This window comes from Gymnodraco acuticeps, unplaced genomic scaffold (assembly GCF_902827175.1).
Source record: "Gymnodraco acuticeps unplaced genomic scaffold, fGymAcu1.1, whole genome shotgun sequence".
Classification (NCBI taxonomy): Eukaryota; Metazoa; Chordata; class Actinopteri; order Perciformes; family Bathydraconidae; genus Gymnodraco; species Gymnodraco acuticeps.
Window position 1 is genome coordinate 3,139,351 of NW_022992351.1, and position 23,044 is coordinate 3,162,394.

General features: G+C 38.8%; 1 protein-coding gene across 3 annotated transcripts in view; it reads left to right on the forward strand.

Annotated features, from left to right (window-relative positions):
* The window catches only part of cpne5a (copine Va), a 76,682-nt gene extending 68,707 nt beyond the window's left edge, over positions 1-7,975 (forward strand). For all 3 annotated transcript variants that reach the window (XM_034209271.1, XM_034209272.1, XM_034209274.1), the window contains 3 exons: positions 2,766-2,823; positions 2,990-3,063; positions 4,362-7,975. In XM_034209271.1, the coding sequence (XP_034065162.1) occupies positions 2,766-2,823; positions 2,990-3,063; positions 4,362-4,550 (321 nt within the window). In that variant the 3' untranslated portion in view covers positions 4,551-7,975. The remainder of the gene's footprint in view (positions 1-2,765; positions 2,824-2,989; positions 3,064-4,361) is intronic.
* Positions 7,976-23,044: the final 15,069 nt, after the last annotated feature.

Genomic DNA, 23,044 nt, shown 5'->3' on the forward strand with positions numbered 1-23,044 from the left:
ATTTTGTTCTAATACATCCTAACCGGACATTTAAGACATACCAAGTCTACAGATATACAGTTAGTAACAGAGTCTAAAATGCGAGTATATACATAGATGGGGGGGGGGAAGCTGTCCATTGTACGACAGGTTGAGATTTGTACCATTACCGGGGCCAGTTTTGCAATGCTCTCCCCCGAAGGTGCTCTTTAAGAGAGGTTTTGAAGGATTCTGGGTAGTGTAGTGTCTTCTGCCATCCTAAACTCAGAAAAAATATTTGTTTCTCCGAATCGAAGGGGAAGAATACAAAAGCATTGCACACAATTTAAACCAATCAATGTTGTGTAATCAACAAGGATAATCTGGTGTTTTTGAGTCGATGAGTATTGCAGATATCACTGTAAAATTAATCGACAGTAAAGAGAATACTTACTTCCGGGTGTAAAATCCTCCGTTATCCAATGGGAATGGACGCTCACATTGCCTTTAACTGCCGCCGACATGGACCGATGTGGTGCTTCCCTGAGCGTCAAATACCGCCGCTGATGGGAATACATTGCAATCAGTTGAAAGATCTTTGCGTCCGTTTATGAAGCTGAAGGAGACTCGGCGCATCACAACTGCACGCCACGGGACACTGACCAAGCGTCGCTCCTGGACGTTCAGGGAGTGAGACTGTGTTGGTAAATCATAAAGAATGAGTTATGTGCAACGCTCATTCCCACACTTTAGGTTTCTTATTTGTGTTCTCAAAAGCTGTTGTGTTTTTTTTTTTTTCTATTTGCACATATCAGATACCTGTGGTAATAATGTTGAATGTACTGCTGCTGACCAAACTGCACAGGCCAAATCGAACCAGCTCAGCTTTGCCTCCGGTGACTAATGTGTCCACACATCTTTCAGGACAGCTCCTGGGGGAGTCTTTGCTTTGATGTTATTCCTTTAGGCTCCAACTTTCATTTCAGGAGTTTAAATAATAAAAGAGGGTCTCTTTTTGACCTGGTTGGCCACATATAATTTAATTTGTGCCCAGGTATTGGATTGTGTCTCCGGGTGTCAGTTTGTTTTCTGGATAGGAGGCTGGCTCCACCGGTAACTTCATAAAACCTATGAATATTTTAGATTGAGAGACACTTGAACGGCTGAATTCGGCTTTGTTCATCTGCTGAATCAACAAAACTAACACTCCACCTGTCTGGCCGACGTACAATCATACAAATTGCAGAACAGATACCCTGCTACTCAAGAGTTTAGAGGCCAGTTATGTCTGGCTGTTCTTTTTGGCAAAATGTGTAAAGAAATAATGTGTCTTAAAAATGCATCCATAGAGAACATGAAGCCTTCGTTGTGCATGCAAAAGAGTAAATGCAAAAATGTTTAACCATTCACATACACATTCATACAGCCATGACAGGGCTGCCATACAATGTGCCAAACTGCCCATCTACTAATCTAATGCTCACTTTCCCCCCCATACACACACACACACACACACACACACACACACACACACACACACACACACACACACACACACACACACACACACACACACACACACACACACACACACACACACACACACACACACACACACACACACACACACACACACACACACACACACACACACACACACACACACACACACACACACACACACAGAGAGCTGCAGTGAGATCCCCTGAGTGACTTTACAGTACAAGCAAAGTGACAAATGGTGTATGGTGTAGACTGAATAATTCAGACCGGGAAACAGAATCTAATATGACATTCGGTATATGAGTGTGGGGTCTTTCACTGCTGGAAATGGTCAAACAGAATGTATGTATTTAGTGCGGGAGCAATAGGTCGTGAGGAATGAGCCTGGTGGAGGCAGAGATTAAAATGGGAAAGGAGATGAAGGAGGGAATAATGATGGAGCACATTGAGAAGATGGTCCTCCTTACTGCATGTATTCCTATCTGTGACAGGCCTCTCCCCTCGGGGGGGTTTTCCAGGAGAGATGACCCACTTTTACCCCTGTAAATGTATTTCCACCACAAGCATCATTCATTCATGCCAGAGCTATTTCATTCTCCACATCAGGACTGTGGTTTAGTTTCATGCAGTTGAGAAATTGTACACCACATACTGTGTGGAAAATAAGCCTTATTAAATCTTTATTGTTATTCATGTTAACTTTAGTTTGTATTGGTGTTAAATTGAAAGGAAATGTAACATTTTTATTCTGGGATTTATAGTATTTGAAACATTTATATATGCCAAGATCATGAATAGATAATGCAGGACTGAAAATCTTAGTGTATAGGATGTGTATATTTTGTGAATAAAATGCTTTACTGTATTCACGTTATCTTAACTGTTTTTATCTTGTGCTTTGTTACCAAGTCAAAAACATGTTGTAACCTTATGTACTTTAACTCATTATATTCCACAGTGTAAAAGCGGCTTGTAAATGTGTAGACGGTTTATGAGTAAGGTAAAATACTCTGTTATCTGCTGGCTTTTGTAACAACCTTTGGGACCCTGAGTTGAATAATGTATAGATGCAATGTAATGTATTTTCTTTCAATCCCTGGACAACCCTAACTATACAACATAATGGGGAACACAGTCAAGAAAAGGCTATGTATCAGATATATTATTTGATATCTCTGGAGAAATGTGCTTCCAATGTTAGACTGACTTTGTAAAATGAGATGTGTTTTGAGAGAACAATACGAATGAATGAATGAATGAAATGTTCCCCTAACAGACAGTGGGTTTGTTCTTGTTCACAACAGGCAGCTAAACTCCCCATGTCTATCATCATTGTTGGGGTTGGCCAAGCTGAGTTCGATGGTGAGAACAGTAGCGTGAATAAAAGCAGTTTTTGGATCTGTTTGCATCAAAGATAGTTTTTTTGTTAAAGTCATATTTACTCTAGTTTCTAGTCTCTTTAGTTTTGACCCAGTGTATAACTGTTATGATTCATCATCATCAACATGTCATTGACTTTTCTCTGTAGCCATGGTTGAGCTGGATGGTGATGACATCAGGATTTCTTCTCGGGGGAAGTTGGCAGAGAGAGACATTGTACAGGTAAGATGATGTTTTCCTCATACAGCTTGTTACATTGCTTGAAAAGTGTAATATTGGTATGTTTCTTACAATGCAGATTAGCCTATTGTTTTGTTTTTTATTTCAAAGACATTTATCTCAACAGTTACGAGTCAGACTGTCTTGAAATATGCTAATTATAATTTAGATTCTGAGAAATCTTTACATTACGTTTTTTTTTCATTCTCAAAAAATGTATTATTTTGGTTATGGTCGCGCTGCGTTAGGGGGCTATCACATATAGCTATTGAGCATTGAGATTATTAAGAGTGAAGAGGACAACAAGGAATTTAAAGAAAAGCTCAAAATATGTTGCTTTTCAGAAACAAACATCTAGCAAGCATATCTCCATTGCATATTTTCGGACAACGTCATTCCCCCCCTAATGACAGTAAATGAAGGAATGTAAATACTGCAGTGGCATGGCAGCAATGAGTGATACGCTGTCTTTGATATTCAAGCAAGGATCTCTTGAGGCTCTACATTCCAGCCCTAGACCAAAAACTAACAGTTGTGTTTAAAATGCATTCAACTGGAAAAAGTTCATATTTATTGATTAAAAATGTGTTTTGATTGACATGTCTCTAAGTTTAGGAATTGCAAAGAATATTCTGGCGTTTCAGGTATCTATATCTGTGTATCGTCAGCGTAGTAGAGATAATTAATGTCATGTTTGCAAATAAATTCACTAAGAGGAAGCATGATCACTTTGGGACACCCTACGTTACAGATTCAGAGATTGTATTTGCACATTCAGTTCTTTTTGATAGTTACAAATTGTTAGAAAAATATCACTCGTCACCGGCTTGAGTTTCAATATCAGGATACATGTATTTATTATCCTTGCAAGAATGGAAGTAGTCATCACACACAGAGCATTTGGGACAAATATTTCCCCGAACAGTGTCCTTCACATGCTTTATATACAAGAGAGTGACAAGATGCAAATTCAGATTAGCTAAGGCCTGCGTAGCAATAAACATGACAGTCATGTGCCTATCCCTCTAGGGGCTGAATCATCATGTTAATCGTTGTCACATAGCTATCATATGCCTAAAACAGTGTGTCCTGACGCTCTTCTAGGTAATCATACATCCGGTTACGTACACAGAGCATAGGGCCTTTGTTATCATGTGCTACTCTGATATTAGTACATTCAGTATTTTCCCAACACAAATAAACCAGGAAAGCATGAATTAAAGCAAAAACATATCCTGATGTTTTATGATGAATCCGTGTACATGAAACGTTCTTTTCATAAAGTCATATATTTCTTCCAGTTTGTCCCGTTTAGAGACTACATGGACCGCACAGGGAACCACGTGCTGAGCATGGCGCGGCTGGTTAAAGACGTACTTGCGGAGATCCCTGACCAATTGATCTCCTACATGAAGAGCAGAGCCATTAAACCGAACCCCGTCCCCCCCCCTTACTCGCCCGTGGACCAACCACAGACCAACCCCGTCTGAGCCCCACACACAGCTCCACGTTGTGGTGGGGCAGGGTAGAGGTGGTCAAGAACTCAAAACCGTCCTTTGGGAAGATGGAAACTCTTTTAAGGCCATTACGTAAATATTAATTTGGCTATACAAAAAGATGGTAAGACTCCAATTTGTTTTGGAGGAATATGCTTTGGGTGAGGCTGCAGGTGATCATGGAGTTTTCTCTCTCTGCGTGTTTGAGGATGAGAGCGCTGAGAGGAGCTCGTGCTGGAGGAGCTCGTGCTGGAGGAGGTTTTAGTTGTTCGCTGTCAAACCTGTCAAAGTGGTGATGTAATGGATAGCAAGTAAACCCGTAGAGAGAGCCTGTTTGAAGGCATACATATTAGAATGTGCCAGTGTGTATCATGTTTGTGATACCTTTTGGAATAGGTGTGTGTTGAACTAAGATATCATATGTATACTAATTTATTTTATTTATTGCAGAAATTATTTATTCCTTTGTGGGGGTTTTAGATAGTGGGGATTAAAGTCATATTTTCCATGTAGTTTTCCATCTTATATTTTGTGAGCAGTTCAATACAAATAATCCCCATTTCTACTTTGATAAGGACTGTACTATAAAAGCATGGGATAAAACTTATTCAGCAGTTCATGGATTGTTTTCACAGATAGATAGTTTTGATTGCAAGCAGTTATGTAGAGAGCCTGCTGTAAGCTGTTTCCATAATGATTTTTCAGCACCATGTCTTATACATGTTTCTAAAATGTATAATAACAGAATGCACTAATTCAGATATAAAGCACAAAGGTTATTATGGGAAATAAGCGCAACATTTTTTGTTTAAAGGATACAACACCTATCACAATGAAAGTAATGGAAGGCACCACACAAGTTATTTTAAACTGGATGAAACAGGAAGAATGTTTATAAGAAAATACTATTCAGATGTATTAAAATTAACATATATTTAATCACAAAAACAGTATGTTTACAGAAAATAGATGAGTAACTCTATGCACATACTTGCTCTCCCTGTTTGTTTGCAGAAGAAATGATAATCCATGACATAGCACATTTGTCATCTCGCTGTTTGTGTTTTCCATTATATTTGTTGTTACGTTTCACTCTCTGGGATTTTGCTCTGAAGTGAACACACATTCAAAAGACCAATGTCTACTAATACATTTGTTTCCCTGTAAAGAAAAAAATCAAACAATCACAAATCTTGCATGAGATATTTGGGCGTTGATTGAAAAAAACGGATTGCAAAAAACAGAAACGGCTGTGTTTTACTTTACAAATGTATTGACTGTTCACAGATTTGTTTTACACTTGTGCTCAGAAGTTAATTTTCTAGGCTATTGAGATACCATTTTAATACCTAAGATACAATTTCATTATCTAGTTCTACAATTGAATTCAAGTCAGCTGTTGATATATTCATATTTGTTCTCTGAATTGTTTTCAAAGAGAATGACAGCCATTGTGGCTCAGTTGTGTACATCATATCTATTAATAATGGCCATTGTTTCCATTCATATCTCTTTGTCACTCAATATCTCAATCCAAATGTGCCTATTATATGGAAACATATCCAAATTCAGTTACCCAGGTGTCATTCTGCCGGCAGCAGCAGGTCTCATATTTAAGATGTACACACGGAAAATGTTGGCGATAAAAACTGTTGCAAGATTAGGATTCTTACAAACTATCACATACTGTCTCAACTACTGTCCTGTACTTTTTATACTAACAGCTCTTCACTTTGGGTCTAAAACAATGAGAGTTAAAAGTGTTGCTAAGCCTTGTTGTCCAATATTTCAAAGTCAAGACTTGTTTACAACTCAACTGTGGCTGTTCACATTGCCTCATGGAAAAAGGAAACATTCATGAGTTTTATTTTGAAGTGAGTTTATAGTTGAGTTGTGCATTATTCAGTCTTGTTTGTGCTCGTAATGAGTTTAATTGAATAATACTGGAGAACTAACGTTTACAAAAAGTTGTTGAGATGTTCACACAGACTTCTCACTGTTGTTGTTACAATACTTTGTTTTGTGTTGAGAGCAAATGTGTTACCATTGTTAACTGCATACTGTTCTCCGACTCCCGTTACTTTAGTGCTCTCACCGATAAAATGACATCCTTTGTTACTGCAGAAACTCCAGAGGAAGTGAACTCCTTCGCTCACAGGCCCAGATCCATATTTTACTTTTTTTTCGTTTTTAATCTTGGATGACGTTTTTCCTTCAGAAACAAAGCAGTGTTTGATCTGTTGCCAAATTCAGTTGTTGCAGTGAAATGAGGCCATTGCGTTTAAGCACATACATGACATAAATACCAGAATACCTCTACAGAAAGCCATTCAGCCAAAATAAAATCATAAACATACATTTATTACATTTCTTATGACATATATATTCAATGAAATACTATAATGTAATGACTTGTATAGCTGTTATATTTTGACTTTCCAAGTACTGTAAACACTTCAAATTTCACTTCATAGGATAATCATAACTCACAGTAAAATGAATGAGGACATCATTTTGCGGACAATAAAAGTCAGCATCAGCATGCAGCGTACAGTATATACTGTGAGTGTGATAGCAAACCCTTGTGAGAGTCAATAAGATAATGTGGAGTTGGCCCTGTATGATGTGTGCACTTTCTGTCATATTTCCTCTATTAATACTACATGGCTTTTGAGCCCTTCTACTAAAATTATTTTAAAAACTATACTCCCCCGCCATCTGTGAGTTTTCCTCCACAGGGAAATTTAAAAAACGACTACCCCTCAGTACTAAACAAATAATCAATGAAAATGAAAGGAGCACAGTAATGACACACTTATGCAATTGTGAAACAGAGTTATAATGAAATATATTTTTCAGTCTAAATGATGTCTTTCCAACAATTCAATTTACATATTTTCTCTCTGTGGAAATGGCTTTGATTATCTTTTAATTTAATATTTTCTTTGAGGCTAAACTATTTAATTATGTACATAAGCCCCGAATGAAGAATATGAAATGCCAAAATGTGTTCAGTTGTTGAACTTAGCCTCTTTAGACAATATGTGCATGTTTGTGCCACAATGGCAGGAGGTTTGGTCGTCTACCTTTATTTCACCTGATTAGTGCATCCGCCACGTGCTTAGTTTGTTACTTGGGATGGTATTTAGAGATAACAGTCACCTCCAGCATGTTGCATCTCTGGTTTCTTTCCATTCTGTTCCTATACGACACTTTCTGTATGGGATGTTCTTTCCACTACTCCTGTTTTATCCCAGGTTGTTTACATACCTCTCTTGGTCTCTGACTTGCATGCTGAATAATTTCCAAACCAGGTGTTGGACATGATATTGTCGTCATACTGTGGTTTGTGAAATGCTTTGTAATGGATTGCCTTAACTGAAGATTAATAAAATATTGACAACTTTGGCAGAATGCAAGATGAGTGTTTTGTGTGTTTGGTCGCTTTGAGATAGTTAACTTTTAGCACTTAACTCTTAGCACACTTTTAATAGCATACTTCACCAATTTAGCATTGCACTTTATATATAATAAAAATGTTGAACTTTTAATGGACAATATAATTAATTACCAGAGATATCATCATTTGTATTCCATATGTTCTTGCTCCTTGATAAAATAGTATCCATAATGCTGTTGAGTCATTAGATTCTTCAAGTTTTATTTTTAAACATTTATGAGATTCTAAGGCAGCTCCCTCAAGCGCCACAAAAAGTCTCATTAAAAGTTTTTTTTATCATGCATTAGTACTTCTAAAGAATTGTAAACAGTTTTTTTTTTCTGAGGGGCAGGGGGACCAGGCAATCATAGAGAAAACATTGCATAAAAAACATCAGTTTTTAATTATTACAGTAGGCTATGCACGTCGTTCTATGTCTGATTCTTTTTGAAGGAGTCCACATGACCTTTGAGCGTTACTTTCCATGGAATGCTCTTAACATCCCGATAGCAATGCATACATTAAATGCTTTGACAATAAATACATAATAAAATGTCCTCTGTGGAAGCTGTGGCGCTGTAAAAAGCACGACCAATCATCTGAGCCAGCCCGGCTAAAATAACTGGATGGCCTACCTGCCTGTCAGCCTTCCATCTTATCTCGTGCCCTCATTGGTCATGTGCGCGTTGGTGTGTGTTGGAGGAGGGGCTCTGTAAGGGAGTCTGAAGGAATGGGCAGATTTTTTTTGGCTGCGTATACTTTCAAATTCTAGCGCACTCGAGCTGGTTTCTCCATTCTTACCTAACCTACCTTTAATTTGTAATTAATTAGGAATTTGAATATGTTAGGTTGTCATAACAGAATACTGTGTACTTGACAATGTATCGGTGTCATGTTTCTCTTCCCCTCCCAGGTGTACTATGTTGCATGCAGTTTACAAGAAGCTAAACTACTGCAAATGGGAAGAATCAGGTGGCGCATTATAAGCATTTTGTATTTGTCTGTTTATTTTTCTAAAGTCACCGACAAGTGGGCCAATATGATCCAGAAGGATGGGCATCTAAAATGGGATACAAACGTATACTAAATCTGCTGTTTGCAGTGAACTGAGAATAACCTTGAGTGAAACAGTTATGTAAACAGTCTTTTATGTGTAGAATTCCCTCAGCTAAGCTTAGCTGTCCACATTTCTTTTTTTTTTTATGGATCCAACTGTCAGTGAGGGATCACAGATTTGTAAAGCTCCACTCATGAGATTTAGATTGCAGCTTTTTGGCTCTCAACAGGATGGTTGATATGTATCGAGAAATCTATACCCGCGAGAGCCTGGTGACCAATCAGGGATAAGCATTGTCCTCTCGCAGAATGTATTCCCCTTAGAAATGGGGTTTTCTGCCCCTAATGAAATGCACTGCTCACGCATCCAGCAGTCCACCTGGGGAGAGGGAGACAGCAGCTGGAGCCATAAATTACCGGCCTAAGATGGAGCCAACACCTCCCTCGCAAACCCACTTACCGCCTGAACAATAACCCCTGACTGGCAGCCAGGAGGAAAATCAACAGCTAATGACATGGAATTATACCCTACTTATATGTAACGTTTCAAATGTATAATGTGCAAACCATTGAAGAGAGAGTTCTGCTAAGAACTAATTACACCAATTACTCTGGAGTTCTGGCAGGCTACATTTTATAAGCCAAAGTAGACATTCACAAACAGTCTCAGATTTTGGGTTAAACTAAGCTAAACTAGCTAGATTCTCTAAACCTTACTCTTGGTAAGAAAGAGATTGTCTCAAAACATTGAGGTTTTAAATTTGTTTTTCAAATTGGTAAAATATTGGACTATTACCTCATGGATTTCCATCAGCAGTATCTTCAAATAAGACTTTATACACCTGCATGAATCAATGTCTGCATGTTGGCAATGCAGTAACGAATGAAATGTGTTACTTAAAACAACATTTTGAGTGCTTAAGCTGATAAAAAAACTACAGATGGATATTACATTCTCTAAGATAAACATTAAAATAATTTGCTGCAGCTTGCAACTTTGAATTTTTCAGAGCAGTGTTGTCAACAAACACCTATAGTTAGCGTTTGTGAAACAATAAGGTCAGTTGTCAGTGGGGGAAGCACCCACTGAATTTCCCTCTGGACTCTGTATTTGTTTTTTATCCATTTAACAGAGCAAGGAAGGTGTGCAGAAGCAATTCCAACTCTAATCAGAGATCAGGGTGGACCTGCGGTTTCAGTATTGACCTGGAAACCAACCAGAACCGGTTCTTGCATGGTACATCACTGCACTGCCAGCACTGCTCAATTAAAACAGCAAGATGGGCTGTTTCATGTCTGGTGAGAAAACATCCACCATTGTGTAGAGCTCAGGAAAATTGAAAACATAAAGCTATTTCTCTTCAGGTTTGGATTTGGAGTAGTTTCGTTACAGCCTATACTCCTCACAGCTATCATTAACTGTATGGTTCACCTCTCTGCTCTGCTGTTCAAAATGAACTCCACTCAGCTGGAGGCTACAACAGAGATCTCGCACAGCAGCACAAATGCACTCACTATACCACTATTCACCAGTCACGGCTGCATTGGCTATAAATCATAATTAGGCTACCGATAAAGACTGATCCGAGAAGAATAAGTGAGGTTTTAGTTCACTGTAATAGAGCCAGAGGGGAGGGAAGAATGGTTTCTTGTTACTACACAATGCTTAGGTAATGTTTGGAGATATCTGAGGTAGAAGAAAATAATTATTGTGATTACATTTCAATTCTCAGAATAGAAACACATACATGCCTTTATTTTGTCTGTCCATTTGAAATTAAATGTTGGGACACACTGGATGTAAGATGACATACACAATCTTTATGGTCTGTAACATTTGAATACATGGAAATGTGCTTGTTGATTGTAAAAACAGAAATATTTGTTTTGGAATAGTGCATCTCATAATTGGATATCACATCTTCTTCCCTGTAGGGATGCAATATGGCATTAAAAGACTTCTAAAGGCAATGACCATACACATTAAAAACACAACAAATGTAAAAATGGAGAAGAGCTGAGTTCCTGGAGCTGAGTGCTGACTTCTCAGAGGGGAGTCCAGCATGCTGTATACCATTACCTCCTGGCAGAGTAAGCCTTATTTACTGTTTGTTGCATGCTGGAACAGCCTGTTCCGCATACAATTGTATTCCCATTACGGACAAAACAACACTGAATTGTAAAATGTCGGAGGTATTTCAGGGAGTTTATGTGATTCTACACGCCAGCACAAACCACGAGAACACTGAGAATGAAAACCCAGCCTGAAATCCAAGGCATGTTTAACTGACTGTGAACGGTCAATTGTATCATCTCAAACAACACTAGAATATATTTACTGGGAAAATAAGTAATGTATTAATGAAAAAGGCTATTCAAATTAATCAGCAAATGATAATTATGTCATATATGTAATGACCGGTAATAGTGAAAACAATGCTAAAATATTACTGAATATTATTGTTACGTGCCAGGCAGGCTGTACTTGTGTTGTTTTTCTTCCCTCCTGTGTGTCTCTCTTCTTCCTGTCTTCTGCACAGCTAATCAGCAGCTGATCGGTATCTGCCTGTGCACCTGAGTCTGATTGGATCCTCTCACCCTCAGCTGGCCTATCAGCAGCCAGGGCCGACCATAAAGGAGGCACCCAGGAAGTCTTCTCTCTCTCACCCTGGGCCTGTTGCTGATTGAGGAGCCTGCAATTGACTGCCTTGTTTAGAAGCTCATTCTACTTTGTTCTAACCTTTGTTAATGTGTGTGTGTTGAGAGGTGGGGGAGTTAGGTAAGTCTGGGGTACCCTGTACATTTCTCATCACGTAGGTAACTAATGTTTAGACACACTAGGTTAGCGGATTGTTGCCACCCCTCTGTTCTGTTTTGTTCAGCTTTGAGTAGTTTAGTTAGTGAGGGTTTTTGTTTGAGTTTTGGTTTCAAAGGATAGATGTAGAGATAGGCCTGGTTTTGTTATGCTTATTTCTTTTGTTTGGCACAATCTCCTTTGACTCCTCCTCCTCCTCCTCCTCCTCCTCCTCCTCACACAAAGAGTATTTCTGTTAAACTTCTGTTCAGTTAGGTTGTTCAAGGAATAAACCTTTTGTCAACCTTTACGCTGACTCCCTCATAATTATTGGTTGTGGTGTGTTATTGTCTCCAGGTCCCCTAGACCTTAGTGGGGACGTAACAATTATTATTACTGAATTGATTTTAAAAAAGTATAACAAAATATATTTTTCAATAGCTTTCTTGTAATGTGACTCCAAATCATTTAAGCATTTTTTTTTTTTTATTACACTAGAAGGTTATGACATAGATGTTTTTGTTGGATTTTAGTGTTGTTAGTATTGTTATGGAACTTAAGCATTTTCTTTTAAAAAAAAGTCTATATTGTTTTCAATAGCTTTTATGTCATGTGACTGGAGGACTCCAAGTTATTGGAGCATTGTAATACACTGCTAAAGAAGTAGGACACATCTTGAATATTTTTAAATGAAAAAGTCAGCAGATACTTTAGACTACACTCAAAATTCTCTCCCTTTCAATGGATAATTTCCCACAATCCCCTGACACTATAAAACCCTTCACACCAACATAATCTCATGCTAAACCAATTGCTGTAACATCTCAGACTGCTGATGCTGCCAGCAGCCATGAACCATTTTGTCTCTGAGAAACACTCCCTGGTTGACGCATGCCATTTAGCAGCAAGCAGAAAAGTAGCCCTGCACGACCAGCCTTGTCATGCAATAAAAGGCTTTGGAGATTTCTCGGGAGTAGGTGGTATTACTCAGATAATATTTCCTACACTGACAGCTTCTTTATCTGCTGCTTTCTTCGCTGCGCCCTCTGCATTTATTTTCTCCAAACCTCAGATTACCTCTTCAGTGACTCTGAGCCAGGACAGTAATCTCTGTGACTGCAGAGGAAAGAATAGAGGCGAGTTAAAGAGAAAATATGAGAGGGTTGAGATGAGGAACAGTGGAAGTAGAGTGGTGATTTCAAAACTGAGAGAGGGGCATCGTATGAGAGAAGAAAAAGAGCCATGAGCATGGACAGAGGACGGGAGGCTGGAGTGAGGAGTAAAGGAGATAAGAGAAAGCACAGAGGAGTGACAGTAGCAAGACAGTGGAAGAGAGTATGAGGAGTACAGCAGGAGAGAGGAGGAGCCCCCCATAGGGAGGCGATGTCCTTTGAATCCTGCACCAGCCGCTGGGTCTGGGCCTGTGTAAACCAGAGTCTCCCTCCTGGTCCTATGGGATATTAACAAAGAGAGAGTGAGGAATGACTGCTTCTTTCATGGAGAGAAATAAAGTCTCCTGGTGAATTCAAGGCTGGCTGATTGAGGCTCTTTTGATGTGAAAGAACGTGATGAATGAGTTAGAACGTACACTACCTCGCTGTCTTTGTAGTGACGCTCAAAAGCTTGATATTTGCAGAAATTTGATATTTTTCCCACTGGTAGTGACTGAGCATTGTGGAAAATAGTTTTTAATGATGGTTTGTGGGAAAATCTGAAATTAATCCTAGCTCTTTGAAAGTCCCAAAGAAAAAGCTACGATCCTTTGAAACAATTGCATTTTTGCTGGCGTGTTTGACCTCATCCCTTTTCTCTGTTTTCCTCCAGTCCACAGAGATGTTTTGTGACTGCTGTGCTCAGTCTGATCCCTCTTACTCCTACTCATCTCTGTGTGTTAACACCATCAGAAGACACACTAGCAAATAGAGTATATTGGAATATGTTTGTGTGTAAAACCCCTCACACCAACAGAGGCAACATAAATAGCTGTAGACTGTGAGTGTAATGATAACAGCCTCTGCTGCTGTGTGGGTGTGACACAGCTCAGCTCCATCATTCCAACTCTCTGCGACAGAGTGCGAAAGAGGGACTGAGAGGAAACATTACAGAAACCAGTGGCTGTCTTTTGCCAGCTCTGCTTTTCTAATATCACCTGTATATTGCCATTGTCGTTTAAAAAAAACAGCTATAAAGCTATCTCGTTTAAGTTGAAATTAAATAAGAAAATAGGTTTCTCTCTTAAGGCCTGGGTTAAAATGCTGTTCTGTAGCTCGTTGGTTTCATCTTCAGGAAATTCCTCATTTCAGCTGAGTGTGTGCTTTCAACTTTGTTGTATTATTCAGACCAGTGCAGTCAAGATGGGAAGCTTCACTATAGTGTTCATCATGAATGCTTCTGTAATCCTCCAAAATCCAGCTACATGGAAAATTCCTCCATTCGCATATTAGCAATATTTTCTAACCCACCTTATCCCACTGAGAAAATTGCCTCAGGTTTTACAAAAATTAGGTTGATTTTCTATTCACTTTCTATTCTATTTTAAGATTTGTGCTAATGTGCAGTTCACTGGGTGCTGTCCATGGTGCTGAAAACGAATGTACATGGTAGGGTTGTCACATGTTCCATCAACCAGAAGTACTTTTAGTTGTTAAAATATGGTCAGGTTTTATGTGTTCAAGTTCTTATACTCTGTTATCACTTAATGTACGTACATTTTATTATTGCATGCATTTTATTATGTATTTTATATCACAATGACGATACCTTCAGCGACAAGGCTGACTGCCAAGGGGACATTTTTCTATTTCCCACCAAACTCCAAGTCTATTGTTACACCACAAGTAAGAAATTAAGCAGAAAACTCTGTATTGATTTGACATATCCAGAGTGTGTCACTTCAACTAGGTGTAAATGCAAACTTAATTAACCATAGAAAATAAGTCTTAAAATGGGAAGTCACACCAGATTACAAACTCTTCTATGTATTTCAAGTGCAACCGAAATTGACTTTGGTCACTGTATAGCGATAAAACAGTACCTAAGGATTATATGAAGGCCACCAAACCTATCAATGAACGGTATGGGGGACATTGGCCAAAAAAATAGGCCATGGGTGCAGTCAGCACCGCTGCAGACTCACTGTTTGAGGGCTTGATAGCCCACTCCCCCTCCACACTCGTTGCTTTGGAACAGCCCTCAATATCGCGGACCCTCCGCATGAACGCGCAAACGGAGGGGTAGGGTGTAGGGGGCGGTTTGGGAATGGGCCAAAGTCTACTCATGGATGTCTACTGTCTGCCATGCTATTCAGTTCACTTTCTCCTACTTCCTGTTTCCTGTCTAACCTTCAGTACAAATTTTACAAATATATGAATGTGCAAATATGAAACAACTTCCTCACTTACAATAAATAAGCACTAATTAGAGGGTTATTGAGGAAAAACTCTCAACTAATGGCTTATTACTTGTAGAATATGGTCATGTAGAATAAGGCATTAATAAGTATTTAATAATGACTAATACAGAGCCAATATACTGCTAATATGCATGTTAATTAACAACTAGTTGATGGTTAATTTGTGTACCTTAATATAAAGTGTTACCGTGTTTTCTTTGTGATCCTGTCCAGTGAACTCAAAGCTGAATCTTCTTACTGATGCACTGAAATACATAAAGGCAAAACAACAACATATTTGACAATTAAACCTTCAAAGGGTTTGGTGATGCTTAAATATCCAGTGTGTAGGATCTAGTGGCTTTGTCCTTCCTGGGCTACCAACCACTGTTAAAACATGCAAGTTCTGTCCCTGGGCAAGACACTTCACCCCAAATTGCTCCTCTGGGGATTGTCCTCTGTACTCAATGTTTGTAAGTCGCTTTGGATAAAAGCATCTAACAAATGACATGTAATGTAATGGTAGAGGACTGCCTACCTATGTCGATATGTAGCACCATTTCTAAGGTAAAGAAAAATGTATTATTTTACTTCATAAATGTTTTGGGAAATGATACACTACTAAAACCATAGTTTTTAATATTATATATGATTTCAGATAGATCCCCCTTAATCCCACACATATTACCTTTATATGGTTAAAGGACACATGCAGGCAGCCAGGGAGGATTTAGGCTGGACACATTCAGTTTGTCAGTCAACACAAAAGACTTATGAACAGATCCTGTTGATATTCCGCTCAAAGAGCCAGGGAGCTTTCTGTGTCAGACTGCAGTAGCAGGGGTTTCAGGGACGGGCAGTGATAGTCGGTCCATTCTTCTATATGTCTGTCTTTGGTTTTCTAAGTGTTATTCGATCCATATGATTGCAGGGGGAATGTGTGTGCCTGCTGGTGCTATGGGCACTCACTTGTCTCGCTAAATGACTATTCGGGTCTTGTCGTACAACTGTCGTGGCCTTCGTATGGGCCAGAGCGCAGGGGATAAAGCTCGCCGCATTGTAGTTGACCACCTTCTGGAGAACTGTGACATACTATGTATGCAAGAAACATTTTTAGCGAAGCAAGACATGGAAAAACTGAACTCTTTCAATGATAATTTCCATGGGGCTGGGGAGTCTACTACTGACTTTGGCATGGGAATAGTCAGAGGAAGGATATCAGGGGGTGTGGCTATCCTGTGGAATAGGAACCTTGATTCATCAATAAATGTGGTTAGGCTTTGTACCGACTGGTGCATTGCAATACAGTTTACTCACAATGACAAGGAATGTATTATTCTAAATGTGTATACACCCTATGAATGTCATCAGAATGAGGATGAATATCTAAATAGGCTTGCTTTCATTAATTCCTTTATTCAAAGCAATACTTCTTCTTGTGTGTATGTCATTGGGGATATGAATGCAGATATCTCAGACAGGAACTCATTATTTGCCAAGCATATGGCTCAGTTCTGTCAAGATAACAATTTTATATTGTCAAGCAAGGTGCTTTTGCCTGCAGATAGTTATACCTACATTAGCGAGGCCTGGCATACTACGTCATGGCTTGATCATTGTATTAGTACAGCTGATGCGCATGCTTCACTTGAGTGTATGAGCATTCTGTATGGGACAGCAACGACTGATCATATACCTGTTGCTATGTCAATAAATGTCGAACATCTACCTGGGCTAACCAGAAATGTAAATAGTGCTCAAACAGAAAAACTAGACTGGTCAACCCTCACAAAGGAAGACATTACATCCTATTATGCTCAGACAGATACATCCTTAACTAATATTCATCTACCTAGAGATGCAATTATGTGTAGTGATGTTAACTGTAAGGATGCAAAGCATAGGAGTGATATCTGCTCCATGTACAATGATATAGTAAGTGCTCTGTATGAAGGCAGTAAGCCTTACTACAAAAGTAACAATAAGACACATAACATCAGGCCTGGCTGGAATAGGTATGTAGCTGAGTATCATGCTGAAGCCTGTGAAGCCACCAAATCATGGGCTATGGCAGGCAGACCCAGACAAGGGTCTGTATTTGAGTACAAGAAGCTTACTAATGCAAGATACAAGTATGCTATTAGCTTCATCTGTAAAAATGAGCAAGCCATGAGGGCCGATTCCATGGCTAAGAAGCTGCTAAGTAACAATGTTATGGATTTTTGGAAAGAAGTGAGGGCTAATAATAAATGCAAAATATCTCTACCATGCACTGTTGACGGAACATCTGGAACAGACAACATTGTGGAGTTATGGCGACAGCATTATAGTACCTTATTCAACTGTGTCCAAAGTTAACTGTATAGGGTAGATGATATTGATAACAATGAGTCAATGGTGATAATGCCACATGAGGTGTGCCAAGCTATAAACAAGCTGCCGGACAACAAAGCCAGTGGTGTAGATCATATTTCTGCTGAACATCTTAAATATGCCAGTGTAAAGATAGCTCCTCTTCTTTCTATCTACTTTACTGCCTTTATGAGTCATGGCTTGTTACCAGACTCAATGTTGTCTGTTCTGTTGGTGCCAGTCATTAAGGACAAAGCCGGTAAAGTGGGAAGCCTAGACAACTATAGGCCCATAGCGTTAGCCAGCATACTGTCAAAAGTCCTAGAAAGAATTCTGCTGGACAGATTAGATTACTTTATTAACTCAACAGATAACCAGTGTGGCTTTAAGGCTAAACATGGCACTGACTTGTGTATATACGCCTTAAAGGAAATTGTCAACAAATATAGAGGTAATAACTCATCAATTCTTATGTGTTTCATTGATGCTTCTAAAGCCTTTGATCGTGTTAATCATAGGAAGTTATTTGTTAAACTGAGTCAAAGAGGGGTGCCCAAATACATTGTGAGAATTCTGGTCTACTGGTATGGCCACCAGACTATGCAAGTCAAATGGGGCAATAGGGTCTCAGCCCCATTTGGGGTTAGCAATGGTGTCAGACAAGGTGGAATTATGTCCCCAGTTCTTTTTAACCTCTATATTGATGATCTGTCCAAGCGACTGAAAGCCTGTAATACTGGATGCATGATTGGTAGTACTCTAGTGAACCATATTATGTATGCAGATGATCTTGTTGTGCTGAGTCCATCTAGCGCTGGTCTTCAGCAGCTTCTTGCTGTTTGTTCTGTGTATGGTGTGGAACATGACATCAAATACAACGCCAGTAAGAGTGCTGTCATGATCTTTAGAACCAAAGAGGATAAATGTCTGAAATTTCCTGATTTTAAATTGTCTGATATTAATCTTAGTGTCTGTAATAAATTAAAATATCTTGGACACTTTATTACAGAACAAATGACAGATGATGAAGATATTTATAGGCAATGCCGCATGATGTATGCACAAGCAAACATTCTCCTACGTAGGTTTGGTGCATGTACAGATGGAGTGAAGATGTCTCTGTTCAGAGCATATTGCACACCGCTCTATACGGCACATCTGTGGTCAAACTACAGAAAAGCAAGTTTACGGAAACTTCAAGTAGCTTATAATGATGCCATGAGAATATTGCTGAAGAGACCTCGATGGTCTCGTGCAAGTGAAATGTTTGTGGCTGCAGGAGTCAATACTCTACAAGCTGTTTTAAGAAATCTTATGTATAAATGTATTTGCCGGCTTAATGACTGTGATAATGAAATCCTCTTGGCCTTATCGAACATAAGGTTTAGTACTACACGCTACCAATCGCAGCTGTGGAGACATTGGTATAGTTGTCTCTTTGTAGGACACTGATTTAAATTATTCTTAAACTATGAATTCTTTTTATGCTGTGTATGTAATGTATTATATGTAATGTCTTGTCTTTTATCTGGACCCTGAGTCTGTAATAAAGTTTTCATTTAATTTCATATGACCATAGAGATATTTGCATAAACAACAAAACACTTGGGGTATAATGTTCGAACAATGTTATCACCAAACATTTTAAGAATGTTTTTAGAGAACGTTATCCTACCTTTCAGAAGTACATTCTAGGAACCAAAATAAAACTTCTCGATGAAAGCATTCCTAGAACAACGAATGGTAACATTCTCAGAATGTTTTTAGAACCAACAATGTCTAGCTGGGAACGCAAACGTGCAATATCATGAATTACGTGCTTGTTTTTTTCTACAAAGGAAAATGTGGTGAAATCAGATTTCTTTTAAACATCCTTTTCAAACAAATGCAGCAAGTTTGTTTTTTAAAGCGCACTACAAATAAATCTGACGTTGACCATGACCCTGTTAATATTTCGCATCACAGGAACATTTTATAAAAAAATAATAACCTCCTGAAAACATTATCCAAATGTTGCTTGGAGAATGTTCTTCTTTGGTTATCATGTAACATTGAGGGAGCGTTTTATAAATAAACTGTCTGTCATCTCAGGCCTTAATAACATCCTGAAAACATCCTCTGAATGTTGCAGTTAAAACGTTATGTCTTAGTTAACCTTAAACCTTATAGGAACATTATTTGAAAAAATAAACATCCTAAAAAGGTTCTTTGAACATCAGATTAAAACGTTTCTTTAAAACCTTAGCCAAAGTTGTGAGAACGTTCCCCGCTAGCTGGGATTCATCTCTTCTCCTCTTTTCCACTCGTAGCCCCCCCCCCCCCCCCCATCAATCCATGCCGGTTGATCAAGTTTGATAGTCCTATACCCCCCACCCTAACCTTCCCTTATATTGTAAAGCGATGTTGAGTCCTTGAAAAGCCCTATACAAATATAATGTATTATTATTATTATTTCTGTAATAATAATAATAATTATTATTATTATACTGACAGGTATTTATCTTGCTGTGTAAGATAATCTTCCTGAGAGGTGTCACTTGTGATGTAGTCTGTGTGGTCTAGTGAATGTATTCCTGACAGCCACAGGTGATAAGAATCAAAGGTTCCCATAGAAAATGCATGCGGGTCATTTTTGACCCACTTATGGAAACCTGGGGTAGTAATACAAAAACTACAATTTCTTAAAATGTCAATTTAAAATGTGAATGGCATGATATCATATACCATCTATTTGTATTTATTTGTTTTTTTTAGAAAGGGGCAGGTCACATAAGATTTTATTCTTCTCCCTGCTCCTTTTTGCTAAATGGTAGAGTCATGTTTTGTGGCAATTATTGTACATTTGGTTTTGCGTACCATGAGCGGGACAAATAAAAATGAAATGAAATGAAATATCCAAAACATATTTTTCGAGGAATAGCTGGAATATGAAATGATAAAAAAATGTAATTACAAAGGTGCTTCAAGAAAACCACCTCACCAGATCCAAAAAGACCCACTTATGGAAGCTTGGGGTAGTAATACAAAAACTACAATTTCTTAAAATTTAAATTAAAAATTTGAATGGCATGATATCCAAAACATGTTTTTTGAGGAATAGCTGGAATATGAAATGATAAAAACAAGATACTTCAAGAAAACCACGTCACCGGGTCCAAAAATACCCACTTATGCATCTAAGGGTTGAGAAGTTGAGTGAATTGCCACAGTAACCTCATCCCAAAAGCAGTTTTACTTCCAGTAAAATGGCTCGGCCTTGCAGGTAGCAGCATCCTCGCGATTTCCACTTTGAAGTAATGGTGTGTGTGAGAAATCCATTACTTTAGCCCTATTACCCTGCTGTGATGCTTGTGGGGTATATGACACTCAATTCCGTCTCATTTCCTGCCCTCACTGCCATCATATTCTCTCATAGTGTCAAAGAAAATGCATTTTACCACTCCTTTTTTAAAGTCACAAACATGTTTTCTGTTTTTGAGTGCACTGCCTTAAAATAATATCTGGGACTGCAGGGGAAAAGAAGGCTTGTATAAAATATGCAGGAATGTTTTTGCAGATCCAGTCTCTGGTGTTGTCTATTCTTGATTACAATTCAACCAATCTCAGGAGTACATGAGTCCGCCCCTCTTTGCTGTCAAGGAAGATTACAACTGACTATATTAAAAAAACAATCTATTCTTGTTCTCCTTTAAGCCTGGAGTCCCCGTAGAGTCTGTTATGTTTATGTGTAGGAAGATGGAGCATCTCACTGCGGTCATCATTAATGGTGGCAACAACTGTACATTTACTATACTATATTGCATCACAATTTGGGGGTATTTGTACTTTACTGGTATAAAGTAACCAAGTAGATCATCCCAAGTACTGTACGTTTGTTACTTTGCAGATTTGGATTAATGATGTGAAATATAATCAACACTTGTTTAACACTTGGAGTAAAAATTCAACAGCTACCCTGCAGCATAAAAGGTCATTGAAACGATCTGCATATTTACCAACTTTCATTTACACATAAATGCATCAATAATTATAATCAAAACATATGATGTAAATTATTCTGAAATTGGCTAATTTGCATAATTATTACTTTCACTTTTGGTACTTTAAGTGTTTTTATAAGCTCATACTTATGTACTTTTACTAGTTAAGAGTAACCTTTTGTACTTGTAACAGAGTATTCCTACAATCCGGTACTTTTACTTAGGTACAAGATCGGAGTACTTATTCCACCTCTGTATAAGATACACATTTAGTCATTAGTAATAACAACCTATCCAATATTTAAATAAAGGACTTCTAATAAAGTATTTCATCAGTGTGGCATTGGTACTTTTACTTAAAGTGGACCTATCATGCTCTATTTGAAACATATATTGTTGGGCCATACCTATATAAAACATGTCTGTGAAGTTTTTTTTTCAAAATACCAAACAGATCATGCATTTTAGCCATGCCTCATTTGCTCTATCTGCTCTTTTCCAGCCCTGTTTTTGCAGGGGCTGATTCTGCTTTTCTGGCAGACTACAGCGCCGCTTACAGGCCTGGCATATGTACTACAGCATCTCCAGCACTTTCGAGCGGTCTCTCATTCCCCTGATAGGTGGAGAGTTGTCCATATAGGCGGAGCACCCCTTTTCTGACGTCAGAAACATTCAAATAATAATCAGCTCCGTTGCAGCCCCGTTTTTAGAGATTTGGGTACGGAGGAAAAGAGAGAGGGTTGTGTTTGCTGACACTTGGTGAGTTCCCTGACACACCGGGGACACATATTCATGTATAAAAGACTTACAAAAGTGCATTTAGCATGATAGGTCCCCTTTAAGGAAATATCTGAATGCTTCCTCCACCGCTGGTCATCATTAGTATTCTGACTCTGCAGCTTGTGGCTGGTAGTTAGTGCCAGATGTCCCCCCCCTCCTCCTCCATGCAGGGAAACCCCATGCAACAGCCGGCCATTCATCCACTATGAGCACATCAGGAGGCTCCTGTTGGCAGCTTATGCCAATCTGACAACCCGCTGATGGTGACTTTATGATGTCTCAGCATGACACCTCTTCACAGAGAGACATCTCTCTCAAAGCCTAACGGGACGCGTTACAATGAAGGCGCTCTAAAAATGTGTATGGAGTTGGATCTATTGTACTGTTTGTTTGGAGCTGTTGTTGTGGGAAGTAATGAGGGGGATGTTTACTGAACAGAAAATGAGTGAGTCCCTAACAAGCCTGTTAGAGCTTTGACAACATACTGTGTTTGTGTCCTTCTTATCTTCAGTATTGTAGTGTGGACTGTGCTGTGAGTTAATGCATTTTTTTTATTTGTGGACGGACGGTGGATGAAGTTATTTGGTCGTTACTCTGGGCACCAGAAAGCATGCATACCTTCAAAATATCATTCTGCAGTGGCTAAAATAAGAGACAGCCGGTCTCGCTCTGTATTCAGGTAGCGCAGCAGGCATG